We start from the raw sequence: 14,789 nt of genomic DNA, 5'->3' as shown, positions 1-14,789 counted from the left end.
TGATCTTAAAACACAAATTGCTATTTACACACTATTTTAACGTTTCGAAAGACACGTGTGTGTGTTTTATCAAAGGATAGCATGCATAAATTGGGCAGTGAGAGTTGCTACCTTACTCAGGAAAGGGTAAATGGTGAGTTAGCTATCAAAATGCATGCATGTGAGTGCGTAAGAATTTGTTTGTCAACGTAATTGATATCAAAACTAGGCCTAGCTACTAATGTCTTGATGAGTATGGTCAGTCAATGTACCTCTTAAAAAGTCACAGGTCAACGTCGTTTTCGCTTCCTTAACAAAAGAAGGCGAACTTTACATTTTTTGGCAACTTAGTCGTCCGCTTTGCCTGGTAGCATGAAGCCAGGTCCTCCCCAAAAACTATTCGTTGCCATTAAACTTAATTTCTACATTCTTTATAAGACAGACATAGCTCTCTTTGTCCATCAGAGTCAGACTGAATTTTGTCAATCCAAGTAAAGACTTATTCCAAACACTAAGCTAGGCATCACAAACTTTCTTCCACTTATCTACTGTCCCATCCAAACTATCAATGCTAGCAGCTTTAGCACTCTTCTGAATCTCGTTACAATCTTTGTAAGTTTACCGTTTAACCCCAAAATACTTCTCCAAATTTCCGAATGGCATTCTGTCAAAGTTCTCTACATGTCTTGATTCTGAGGTCACTTGCACTGCTTATTTCGCTACATTCGGAAATGAACACAATAATAATAGTTACAGTTGCTTATTTTATGTACTCTTATAAATGATCACATGTACCATGTACACTGGGTCTTTCTGACTCGGAATTCAATCACTGTAAATATCAGTACATTTTCCCACCCGGCCGCTAGTCAAAGCCTTTGAACTTCCCACCCAGCTATTACATAATGTTCTTTTGATGTACTCTTATAATGGCAACATGAACATTAAGGGGTCTTTTAGCCACTGAATTCTGTCACTGTAAATATCAGCACAGCACGGGCTAGCTTTCTTGGGAGTGCACGACATCCATGGCAGGCTTGCCGAGTTTCTTGCTCTATTGCCTCTCTCGGACATCGTATAACGACGTTGGTGTGGAACAATTTCCAACACATTTTCCCACAAAGCAGGTGGCTGAAGCAGGACTGGCATGTCTTTGAATTTTGCCGCACACCAATTACACGCATACGGAGGACTCCCGCCTCAGTGATTTTCTGCATTCCAGATAAATAATTGGCGTCCAAATATGCGTGATGAAGCGTTTCCGAGACATCTGCTTGAACTAACCTGGCTAAGGCGAGGGATTATCTTAAAAATACGATCAATGAATTTACTTCTAAAAAATCACAGCGCCAAGTCGTTTTCACTTTCCAAATAGAAGAAAGTGAAGTTTACATTTTGTAGGTGACTTAGTCACCCAATTCGTCTGGTAATGTGACCGCTGCATAATGTGGGCCAAGGTCAAATTAAAACTATCTGTGAATTCCCAATGTCTAAGAGTAAAAGAACGAATGTGATTTTTAGGTAAAGCTGGATATTATCGGAAATTTTGCTCAAATGTTTTGTTCATTGCCAAGGTGGCTTCGCTAATGATGATGTGAAAATACTTGCCAGTAACCTCCTGTGAGTTGAACTTTTCTACTAGCGTTTACCCGTCTTCTTTATCCCAAAGTTACACTTGCCATTATATATATAGCCAATCATGCAATAAAAAACGACATTAAACTCCATTAAACAGCAAAACAAACATTTTAACATAAAAGGGATAAATCACAGGTTTATATTTAGTATTACCATCCGCTTGACACTGTTCATGGTGTCACAGAGTATTCATGTTAAGTCTATGGTGTTGTTGTTGTAATAGGGTGTAATGCCATTTTTCAGCACAAGATAGGCTATACATGGCAGCCAGTATTAATGGTGGAGGAAGAACCTGGGAAAACCCCAGAAAGAACCACTGACCCACAAGAAGCTACCGGCAAGCTTTCTCACATATCCACCACATTGGCCGAGCCCAAGACTCCAACCCACGCAGACAGTGCTGAGATGGCAGCGATCTATAATGGAGAGAGCTTTACACCACTCGGCCACTCAGGGCCCTAAACTATGGTGTATTCAATTGTTAAATTTCTCCGTGTGTAATTGTTATACCCCAAATATCATTCTATACCTCATGTGTAGTACAGTGGTGATAATGCATTGTCTTGTGCTTCTTCTAACAACCACTATTACTATATATTTCATTGCAACTTCACATTTAAATCTTTTATTCTCTAGTATGTAACCTCGTAGATTTTCATCCTGACAAAACATTTCATTACATACTTCACATGTAAATAGTTTTTCTCCAGTATGTATCTTCATGTGCTGATTCAAATATCCACTGTTTCTAAACCTTTCCTTGAACACTTCACACATAACTATTTTTTCTCCAGTATGTGTCCTCTTGTGCAAATTCAAAGGTTTACATTTACTAAACCTTTCATTCACACTTAACATTTAAATGGCTTTTCTCCAGTATGTATCCTCATGTGCCGAGCCAAATGTCCACTCACATTAAACCTTTTATTACAAACTTCGCATTTATATGGTTTTTCTCCAGTATGTATCCTCATGTGCCGATTCACATGTCCACTTCTAGTAAACCTTTTATTACAAACTTCACATTTATATGGTTTTTCTCCAGTATGTATCCTCATGTGCCGATTCAAATCTCCACATAAACTTTTACTGCAGACTTCACATTTGAATGGTTTTTCTCCAGTATGTAACTTCATGTGCTTATTCAAATATCCACTCCCACTAAACCTTTTATTACAAACTTCACAATAGTATGGTTTTTCTCCAGTATGTATCCTCATATGCTGAATCAAATGCCCACTCACATTAAACCTTTTATTACAAACTTCACATTTATATGGTTTTTCTCCGGTATGTATCCTCATGTGCCGATTCAAATCTCCACATAAACGTTTACTGCAAACTTCACATTTGAATGGTTTTTCTCCAGTATGTATCCTCATGTGCTGATTCAAATACACACTCAAACTAAACCTTTTACTACATACTTCACATTTAAATGGCTTTTCGCCAGTATGTATCCTAGTGTGCCGATTCAAAGCTCCACTCCATATAAACCTTTTATTACACACTTCACATTTAAATTTGTTTTCTTCAGTATGTATCCTCATGTGTTGATTCAAATATCCACTTACACTAAACAATTTACTACGCACTTCACATTTAAATGGTTTTTCTCCAGTATGTATCCTCATGTGCCGATTCAAATCTCCACATACACTAAACTCTTTATTGCATACTTCACAATTAAATAGTTTTTCCCCAGTGTGTACCTTCATGTGCCGAATCAAAGTTCCACTCTCACGAAATCTTTTATTACACACTTCACATTTAAATGGCTGTTCTCCAGTATGTCCCCTCATGTGCTGATTCAAATTTCCACGGGCACCAAACCTTTTACTACACACCTCACATTTAAATGGTTTTTCGCCAGTGTGTATCCTCATGTGCCGAGTCAAATGTCCACTGCTTCCAAACCTATTACTACATACTTCACATTTAAATGGTTTTTCTCCAGTATGGATCCTCATGTGCCGATTCAAACGTCCACTCTGACAAAACATTTTATTACATACTTCACACTGAAATGTTTTTTCTCCAGTATGTATTGTCATCTGTTCATTTAGAATTCTACTGTCATAAAAAATTTTGTCAGATTCTTCACAAGTAACCGTTTTTTTTTCTGCAGTATCTTCCATTATGTGCTAATTCAGATTTCCACTGCAAACTAGGCCTAAACCTATCATCACATATTTCACGTTTAAATGGTTTCTCTAAATGACTCGTCCTTCTGTGTACATTCTTCCACAGGAGTCGGACGTTGTATCAATAAATTACTATGGAATCTCTGACAACACGAAATTTATCGGTATTGGGATCCAACTTGGAATACTCCATTTTGCGAGAAAATGCATGCAACAACTTGGAATTCAAAATTCTTGTGTTCTTTCTCAAGAAATTGCTTGGTCATTGGCTCCAACTTGGAATATCTATTTCTCAAGAAATTACGCGCAAAAACTTAGAATTCGAAATTAATTGGAAGTTTTCAAACATGGATATAATTATTTAAAACCTTTATATTTATTCAATCTGATTATTCTGTTTTACGGTATTTAATTGCCTGAAATAGGTTTTTAAAAATATTTGTATTTGAAATATATGTCTGAAAAAATACTTGTGCTTTAAATATATGTTTGTATATACTCTAGTTTTGTCTTCAACCATTTGTCTCCTAGCTTCACATATCTCCCTATCATTAGTGCCGTGAGTCCTAAAGCATAGCTTAAGAGGTAACTTAGAAGTTTACAAATGATACTGTACATCAAGCAACAAATCGAAGTGACCCTCTGTGTGTGTGTGTGTGTGTGTGTGTGTTGGTATAATTGCGAGGACCTGAGTTTGAATGCACACCAACATCTTGAGGACTGGGCTACATTGTGAAGACTTACACACCAGTACTCGAAACGTTTCGTCGGCAAATGGTTGAGAATGATAATAAGAGATGAATTACGCGTTATTGCGAAAGTCTTCACAAAGTCTGTACTGTCTGACACATTTACACTCCGTCTGTATATTACACACAATTTGCGAGCTTTCTTGGGCTATAGACTTGTGTGCAAACGGTTAGCCAATCAGAAGGCGCCTGACTTCCAATTGGTGTCATCCAATGAGAACATTGCTTCTGTGCAGTGTTTCATATACCTATAAATACGACTCATAAAAATAATTAATATTATTTGTAGTGATTTTAAAAAAGAAATAATTTTATCCTGTTGTTTACGAAACAATAACCTGGATTATTTATAATTCACGTAGGATATTTCAAAACCTAGACCCAAATAAATATATTTACTTTAACAATAATACTGATGTTAAACCCGTAGGTATGGAGAATAATGTAGTTATGTAATAGTTGTTTACACAGAAAAAATTATATCTGCGTCAAGCAGAAATGAACTTAGGTACAAGATCAAGTCCAATATACAATGTTACATTAGAATAGTAAGTAATGAAATAAAATTAAAATTAAACTAACAAACAAAGCAAATTAAATATACATAACACTGTATAATCTTCAAGGGAGTTTTTGCAGACACGAACATATTGAAGATATTAATGGCCTGGTTGTTACTATACACTGACCGTATTGTATTTCACAGCTATGAGGGCTATTGTACTATGCTTTCCTGTCATATTTTGGAATTTAGTAATTTAAGACTATTTTAAGTGTAGGAAAGGTATTTATTGTAGTTCTTGTATGTAATGAACGTTAAAGGTCTGAAAGAAATTTGTCTATTCGCCCGCATAGTTATATTGCACATTTAGGACGGTCATTCTAAGTTGTTGCATAATGCTTGCACACCATGATTGGACGTTTAACCATGTCAAGACTTTTGAAAAAGTAGGAAACATCTTCAAGGGAAATGTTGCAGAGGTTAATATTTGGAAGTTAATAAAGGTCTAAGGTGTTGTTCCTATTGCCGCATAAGTGATATTTCAAAGCTATGAGGTTATTTCAAGTTGGCGCTTTGTGCTTTCATGTGATATTTTGGATTTTAGTTCTGCAAAGATTGATATCAAACAAGGATGTGATGTAAAGGGAATTACTGCATACATTTAATGTTTGGAACATAGCTAAACAAATCTATAGGTACTGCTACCATTATCCCATAGAGTATATTTCATGGTTATCACGGTTATCCAAAGTTGTTGCATTATACTTGAATAGTCTTTGAATTTAGGGCTAGAAAGATTGAATTAAAGGAAGGAAAAAATCTTGCTGGCTGATGTTGCATAAAATTAAGATTTTGATGATATTGCATACCTAAAGGTGTTATTACTATTCCGCAGAAGAGTTATATTTCACAGCTATGATGATTAATCTAAGTTGATGCATTTTGCTTGCATTGAATCTTTTGGAACATAGTCCTAGAAATACTTATTAAAGACAGGAATGGTCTTGAAGGGAATTCTTGCATGAAGTGTTTATTTGGAACATATTAAAATATAAAAGTACTGTTATTGTTCCCCCTATGGATTTTATTTCATAGTTATGGTAGTTATTCCAAATTGTTGCGTGATGCTTAAATGCCCCATTTAGGAAATTTGGTCCTAGAAAAACTGATTCAAAGGAAAGTAAGGGTTGAAGAGTGTTGTTGCATAAAATGTACATTTGGAACATATTACAAATGTAAAGGCTTGCTGAATGGGGCACATCATCTGTTCTGCTCAAACAAACTAAGTTTAAAGGGATAAACATGTTTTCATACAATGACTTTGATATGAGCATGGAGAAAACAAGTTCAGAAAATCAAATTTATATTTCAGTATTATAGGTTACACTTCTTACGGAAATAATTAATTTTCTTTGTGTGCAGTTCAGGGTCTCTGGTGTGCACCAATCCTCCCCGGTGTCCACACTCCACTATGCCTTCAATTATAGTTATAGTGGGAGATAATAATCAATCCTAAATAAATCAGAAAGCATATATATGTAGAACCCAAAACCAGTCTTCCAGATCATCAAGTGATCATATTCATTTTCTAATAACTCGAGATCAAATAAATTTCATGCCCATTGGGAATTCAGTTATATAAAAGTTAGTGGTTCTGAATCAGGTCAGTCTGAGAAAACCATTCAAAATCCCCCGGGTAGTTCTTTGAATCCAGGTCTCATTTACTAACTGCAATCTGAACCAGTAAGTGAGCAAGAAATATTGATAACACATTGTTTCAAGAGAATAACACTCAGCTGGAAGCTCCATCCGAAAACACTTCTCTGCCGACCAGCTTGATGAGGACAGTAATAAGAAGGTAATAGCCATAACGAGGGAAAATCACTCAAGAAAACTGCAAACTTCCAACAAACAAACGTATCAAAGAATAAATGACTAGTTGAACAAATACCAGTCAGTAAAAGACATAGATGACAAGCCTGCTGAACAACTTTCACATATGAAGGTAAAAGTTGAATTGCTGGTTTTAAAAAAAAAAAAAACCATTGGAAACTATTCACAATGAACTAAGAAATTTCTGTTTAAAAAATCCACTTAATATTTGTTTTGTCTTTTCTTAGCATTATATCTCGCAAAACTTTCAACATAATTCATTTGGAGTAGCTTTACTGTTGGAATTTCTTCGGATTATTTTTCGTAATCCATCCATTTAAGTATTTAAGTGCTGTGTCACCGATGCGGCAGAGAAATTTAGCTGTTATGCTAATCTTTCTGTTCTTACCAAAATCTGCTTGTCTCAGTCAGATCATCTTAAACATGGCATCCACACGCTAAGGACTACTTTAAAAAAAAAAGAAACATGCTGTGCTAATGCAGTAGTTCGAAAATAAAAAAAACAACAACAAAACAAAAACAGACAGATTACAAAAATAACACATAGCAACTTCAAGTCTCTCCAGCTTTGAGAACACACAATATAAATCATTTTGCGAGAGACAGACACACACATGCCCGAAGTCGGGTCATCTGGTAAATGCTAGAAACCAGTTTGTTCCACACAGTATGGTCAGTTTTATCCTATATGTAGGCCTAACTCAGTAAAATGTCAGGTCAGCGCCATTTAATGTATCTAAAAGTACCTACGTAGTTTTAAATACAACATATGAAATAAATGAGATACTTTTAACTAGATTTTATGACGCTGACGTGAATATTTACTGAGCTACAGATTGGGTAAAATTCGCGATATTGTGTGGAACTAACAATGACCAAAAACACTGTTCCAGTCACACAGACATACATATCACTGTAACAACAAAAAAAATGAAAACTTAAATCTCTCTCAATAGCTGACCTTTCTATAGAGTGAGAAGCAATAATAATACCTGACGAATAATACTGTGTTATATGTTAACTAAATATCAAAGTGCAGAGGTATTTTAAGTTATGTGGAAAACATTGGGTGAGAAAAATAATCTATGTCGGTGTTTGTAACAAGACAAAGAAATCCCAGACGGTTATTGATGTATTTTGATTCCACTTTCAACAGACCCTCGTTGGGAAACAAATAATGTAACCATTTGACTGGGATTTTCATACCTCCCCACTATCCCCCGTTATGTATTTTTAATTTGCATTTTATGTAAGTTTTTCTTTTACTTCATTATATGATATGGGTTCTGTAAAATTGCATTTTGTAGCTGAACTTGTTCATAATCAAGTTCATTGGCTACATGACCAGAATCTTAGGGGTTTTTTTTATTAAAAAAATTGCGTAAACCAGTAATGCACAGCCAATATTTGCTTTGCGTGGGAATGTTTAAAATTAGAATCATTAGCACTGAACGTAGGACATATAGTTTTGCCACCCAAAAAGCTCAGACAGCGTAAAGAAGTTTTACGTCTTTACCTATGAAACGAATTCAAGACTAATTTCACATTATTCAATACACTCTCATCACACAACCTTACTAGAAAATCCATCAATATAAGCGACACTCACTTATAACACTGGACATATGTATGACTCCCATGTACAGTGTTATCATAACATCCCTCACTATAAAACCCCATCACTTACAACAATGGCCACTTGTGAGGTTACCATGTGCAATGTTCTTATAAACCACATTGCTTACAACACAGGTCGTCTGCCTGACTCATGTATAGTGTTATCATAACAACCCTCATTATAAAGCCCCACCACCTATAACACAGGTCACTTGCATGGCTACCATATACAGTGTTATATATATATATAATATTAAGCAGAACGGGTGCAGTGTGGCTTACGTGGAATTAAAAAAAAATATTGTGTTTTTACCTACGAGCAAGACAAAATATGATCGACTGTCAACCTTCATCTTGGATTTATTAGTGTGCAACTGTAACATGCAGATTAATGACAATCCTACAGTAATTGATATATCAATCATCATCATAATTATTATCATCCTAGATTCAATGTATTGAAAAGTTGTATGCACTATGAAGAAACAAATGCTAGTAGTTTTAATATTTACATATTTCTATGCAAAATGAATCAACGATGTTTACATCAATATCTCCATTATAAAACACACTTATGGACCTAATACTAAATTGGACAGTAGTGAAGTGGGATACTTTAGCCTCAGTGGGAATTAGCATTACAGACCTCCCTCGGACACTTTAGCCTGAAAGTTTGTAGCCTCAATGGGAATTCGCACTGCAGGTAAAAACAGGTCCCGCCACTATAGCCCCAAAGGGAATTGATCATGGGAATATTTGGTCTGTTTACGGACAAGGTGTTTGTATAGCGTCTGACGACTCGGTAGGGCAGATAAGTAACAATGTTGCAACTAAGGGGACGTGACGTCACAGTACTGAGCAAAGAGCGGGTGTACAGAGAAAACACAGACAAGAGACAAACACTTATACAACTTTTTTTTTTAAATTTGGAGGCAAGAAAGCAATTTCATTTCGAGGCATATGAGTTGCTCTGAAAAGGGCATTTGGCTTCTTCTGCTTCTTCTTCTTCTACTTTGTCCAGTCATTCCACCATCTTCTAATTTTTCCAAATATTCCTTTTTTCTTCTTTTCTTCATTTTCTGGCATCCAGTCAGAATGGCCAATGGCTCTGAATTTCTCCTGGACTTTCATCCAGTTGTTGTTTAGCCGCTCAAATTCTTCTTTTTACTTTATATTGTCCCTTTCCTTTCTCTCTTTAGCCCAGGTTTGATTCTTTGATCTTCTTCACTTCCAATACCTTTCTCATCATCTCATCAGTTCTTCTGCTTTCTTGAGCTGATCTACTCCACACTTTACAAAAGACCACTCTGTGAAATTCAATATGTCTCCTTAGAAGCATCTAACTCTCGTGACATTATCAATGGCCTCCTTCAATGTTCTAACTCAAATACTGAGGGTGAATGAAGCCTCTTATCTCTTCACTTCTTCCTCTATCATTCCCTGGACAAGATCCATGACTACCTTGAGGCTGGTTGCTTGACTTGTCACAAAGTCTTTGGTAACTGGATACTTCCATTCATGTTCAAGCCTTTCCACTACACAGGCTGCAGCCACCATCCAGTACCAACTGTCTTTCAAGTTGTTGAACAAATCCGAGACAGCTACCATCTTCTTTTGCTTATTCCGTAGAATGGCGCGAAGGAAAACATCCCCTACTTCTCTTTTCACATATTATCTACTATCCACACAGAGGTGAGGTGCCAAAACATATAACCAAATTATACTATCCACACACGCGGAAAAGCAAAAACAAACACAAAATATGCTATTCACAGACGGAAAGGTGCCATAACTAACCACAAATTCACTATCCACACACGGGAAGAAGCAAACAAACGTAACCAAAATGTACTATCCACACACGGGGAGGAGCAAAAACAACCATAATCTACTATCCACACACGGGAAGAAGCAAAAAACATAACCAGAAAATATACTATCCATACACGCGAAGAAGCAAACAAAAACCCAAACCATAACCACAATATACTATCCACAAACGGGAAGAAGCAAAAGACATAACCACAATATACGTTCACACAAATTGGCAAATTGAATAGTGTCTCTTTTCTAGAGATCTGAGTAGCCCTGAGAAGGGCTGTTTTTCTGGAACTTCAGATGCACCAGCTTAATGGTGACACCTCGAAGGTCGAGCACCGCAGACACAACGGCGACTCCAATCATTCTCCCAATTTATATTTGTTCTTGGTAGTGCTGATGGCGGTTGATTCGCTTCACTATTCCACTCCTCCGTTTGAGGGATAGTGAACACTTTTTGCTGTTGTTCCCTCTGTCTTATGTGTCTCACTCTAGAATGAAATGGTCTCCTTGCCTCCTGTGTACGTTGTACTGGTTGTGGCTGTGTTGTGTAGCTACTGGTTGTGGTGCTGCTATTGCCTGTGGAGGTCCCCTCACCATGGGCTTCACCTCACAACCTTTTTTCAGCATGAGGTAAGGCAGGATCCCTCTCTTCTTTTCCTCCTCTTCTTTCATTTGTCTCTCTTTCTCCTCCTCTTCTATCTTCGCTTCCTCTGCTATGACCTCCATAGCAAAGCTTATCCAGGAGTCGCCTGGCGAATTCCAGGTACATCTGAAGTTCGATCAGTTTGGCAATTCTGTTACTCATCTTCAATGTTGATCAATCAACAAGGGTATCCAGACTGACGAGAGTTCCGTATATATCGACCAAGCACGGACGTGAAGGAAAACATCCCCTGACACCAAAACTTCTTCTTCTTCTTCATTTGAATTATAGTGATTTTCGTTCATCTAGACCATGTATCACTGGTTTGTTCACGCACTGCGTGATTTTTAATTACTCCTGGGGGAAGGAAAGAGAGCCTCATCCCCCAGGCTTTTATGTACGCACAGAGTACTTATTAATTTAGCCTTAGATTGTGGGACTATTGTTCAAAGAGTGACACCGAGCCAAAATGGGTCCCTATTAAATTATGGTCAATCTTAGGAGCCCTAAGAAGGACTGTTGTTGTTATTCCTGGAAGGTGCCACACCGCTCTTCCGCCCTCACGACATGTTCCGTTGTCCTTTTCTCTTGTTTAATGGCATCGGGGAATAAGTAGCCGTGGTGGGTAGCGATGTATGCGGCGGCTTCGGTCAATTGGCTGAGGGGGTATGCTGTAAAGGTCCGTCTGTAGTGTTGGGGGAGAACTCTGGTCCCAAAGCCCCATTGTGATGGTCTGGGTTGAAAGGTGTCGAGGGACCGGAATGCTACATATTGCACTGCTCTGACAAATTGCCCAGCAATTTTAGTACTATGTAGTGGCAGGTCAAGTCCCATTTCCGTGTATTTCTCAACCAGGGGGTCGGTATCGTCTCCCGATTTTTCTTCTACCTCCGCTGCCCATTCTTTAACCGGTGTGCTTCGTTCATCTTCGGTCGAAGTCGATACTTCAAGGTCAGACAAAAGGACGTCGTTCGTAGCGGTAAATTGTTCTTCAGGTATGATTGCCTGGGGTATCGGTTCAGGTGAGAGTATCATTGTAGCAGTGAGCTCTGTTAACATATTCGATAATGTTTGTTTATAAGCAGCTAGGTCAGTATCCTGGGCCCGGTTAATGTTTTCCTTTGGTGAGGGTTCACCATTCAGGACTGTCGGATGCTGTGTTATGGTGGTTGTGTTTCTCGTTGTGGTGAGGCTGCTAACATTCTGGGTCTGCATTTGCTGCTTCCGCTGTTGTTGCATATTTTTCTTCCCGCCACGTCGATTTCTGGGCCTAGTTCTTTGTTCTTCCTTTTCTTCCCATATCAATAAGAGCGTTGTTCTCTTATGTTGTGCTCTTAAACTCCAGCCGGAGGCTATCTTAAGACCAAGTCCTTGGATTGCGCTCAACGCCTGGTGTGGGATTAGTATTTCCGCCGCTAGCTCCATTTGTAAGTGTTGCTTCTACTGTGTTCGCTGCTGACTCCTTTTGTGACACCAAAACTTACATTGCCCATATTATCACCAAATAAGTGCGGACTTAAAAGAAACACTCACTCTTTTAACTGACAATCACTCATGTTCGAAACCTAGGTGTTACTCTGGACAGTACTCTCACATTGCACCAACATGTCATGAACATATGCAAGGCTGCATATCTTGAGCTGAGACGCATCAGCTCAATTCGCAAATATCTTTAAGTTGATGCCACTAAAACACTTGTGTGTTCATTAGTACTTGCAAGACTGGACTATTGTAACTCAATTCTGTCTGGTTCATCTCAATATCTACTCCAGAAACTTCAAAAAGTTCTAAACACAGCTGCTTGGATCATACTTAGAGTACCACGATCAGAGCACACCTCCCCGCTGCTCTGTACCCTACACTGGCTATCCATTGGATTCAGAATCAAACACAAACTTTGTTATCTGTGTTACGTTTCACTGTCAGACTCTGGTCCAACATACCTATCCGATCTCACCCATGTGAATACACCAGCAAGATACTTGCGCTCCTCTTCTGACAATCGTATACTCATTATTCCCACTATGAAAATAAAGTTATATGGACAGCGTTCTTTTGCATACCAGGGCCCAGGAAGGTGGAATGAATTGCCCATTGAACTTAGACACAGAGACACAGTGATCATAATCAAGAGGGCTCTCAAAACTCACTTATTTCGACTGCAAGAACAAACTTAGAGACATAATTATGTTTCCTACCTGATATATTCTCAGCATATTTTTATATATAATGTTTTTCTAATGTCATGGTGTTTGTTTTTGTAATAATATTATGATGTTTTTTTTATCTTATAGGTGTTGTCTAATGTTGTAAAGCGCTTAGAGCTTCTAAAGATTAGGCGCTATACAAAGTCCTCATTATTATTATTATTATTATTATTATTATTATTATTATTATGTAAAATGTTCGACAAGCTACAGAAACGAAGGGGTATAGTCACACTTTGTAACTAAGATAAAGAAATGATGTGCTTATAGATGCACTTCTGTTTTTTTTCTGACTAACATACTGTTGGCAATTGAATGAGTATTTCTTTTCTCGAGTATTGGGTAGCTCTGAAAAGGGCTATTTTTTGCGAACGATGAGCTATGGCAATAGTTTATGATCCAAGATTGCGACCTCGTCTGGCGGCAGGCTTTCCCACAGGATAGGGTCTGCTTCTTCGGAAAGAGAAGGAGAACTCTTTCGTGTCGACACGATAGTCGATAAAACCTCTGTCAGGTTCCTGCTGCTGCTGATCTCTCTGCTGTTTCTGAAGTCTGTACTTCTATGTCCATTCTTCTTTCTCCCTGTTAATTTCCTCTCTGAAGAGATCTTCTATCAGGTGTTCAGTGACTTTTAACATTCTGACATTCTCTATCTCTTCAGGCTTCGGTATCAGGCTTTTCCTGACACGATGCAAATTGACGCAAGCTTCGTTCAGCTTATCTAATCTTGAGCACATCTTCGTAGGAGGATGAGTCGACAATGGATGGTCAGACTTACTTACTTATTTAAATTAAAGTGATGTGCGCTCACCAGGAGCATTTATCACTGGTTAGTTCACGCATAGCGTGATTTTTAATTACTCCGGGGGAAGGAAAAGGAGCCTCATCCCCCAGGCTTTAATGTACTCACAGAGTACTTTTAATTCTAGCCGTTAGGTTGTATGACTATTTAGTCCTTAGCAACCTAAGTGTAAGGCTATTTAACATGAGTGGGAGTAGAAGCACACACTCATGTTAGTCTAGTTGGATTGAAATGCCCCAGGTGTCAACCCAGGCAGTATGTGACGCCCACTACGAATGGCCGGCAGCGATGACGTCACATTAGGACACCTGGGCTTGTGGCAGGTGGAAATCGTTCCACATTCTCCCACGTGTACGATATCCCAGTGTGGTAAAGGAGGAAAATGTGCTCGGCAAGCCAGCCACGGACGTCAAGTACTCCACGAAAACCCAGCCCGTACTTAGGTCAAATTAAGTCCAGTTTAACTAATGGACGTTAAAAACACCAATAGTGTGTTAGCCACCTGTGCAATTAGTTCAAATCATACAAGTCTAATAATTTTCCTACTTCCTAATAGTCTATCTAATACTAGTACTTACTGTACATAATTTTTGCCCTAATAGTCCTATTTAAATATATGTCTAAGCGACATTTAAGAGTTTTGTCACTGTTAGGTCATAAAAAGGTTAATAATTTGTTGCGGTGGTCCAATGGATCATATTTGGTGCAAAAAATAAATAACCAAGGAGGGATACCAAGCCAAAAAGGTTCCCTTTTAAAATAATAGGCAATTTTGGCAGCCCTAAAAAGAGCTG

At 38.0% G+C, this 14,789-nt stretch overlaps 1 protein-coding gene across 1 annotated transcript; it reads right to left on the bottom strand.

Moving 5' to 3' along the window:
• Positions 1-2,226: 2,226 nt before the first annotated feature.
• Positions 2,227-3,941, bottom strand: LOC149782586 (uncharacterized). The gene has a single exon (XM_089934043.1). It carries the CDS (start codon positions 3,753-3,755, stop codon positions 2,469-2,471), a length of 1,287 nt encoding a protein of 428 aa, XP_089790169.1. The 5' UTR covers positions 3,756-3,941; the 3' UTR covers positions 2,227-2,468.
• Positions 3,942-14,789: the final 10,848 nt, after the last annotated feature.

The sequence above is a fragment of the Sinohyriopsis cumingii genome, chromosome 15, assembly GCF_028554795.1.
Source record: "Sinohyriopsis cumingii isolate HCF-2022 chromosome 15, ASM2855479v2, whole genome shotgun sequence".
Taxonomy (NCBI): domain Eukaryota; kingdom Metazoa; phylum Mollusca; class Bivalvia; order Unionida; family Unionidae; genus Sinohyriopsis; species Sinohyriopsis cumingii.
The sequence above is the reverse complement of the archived record's forward strand: the minus strand, read 5'-3'. Positions and strand labels throughout refer to the sequence as shown.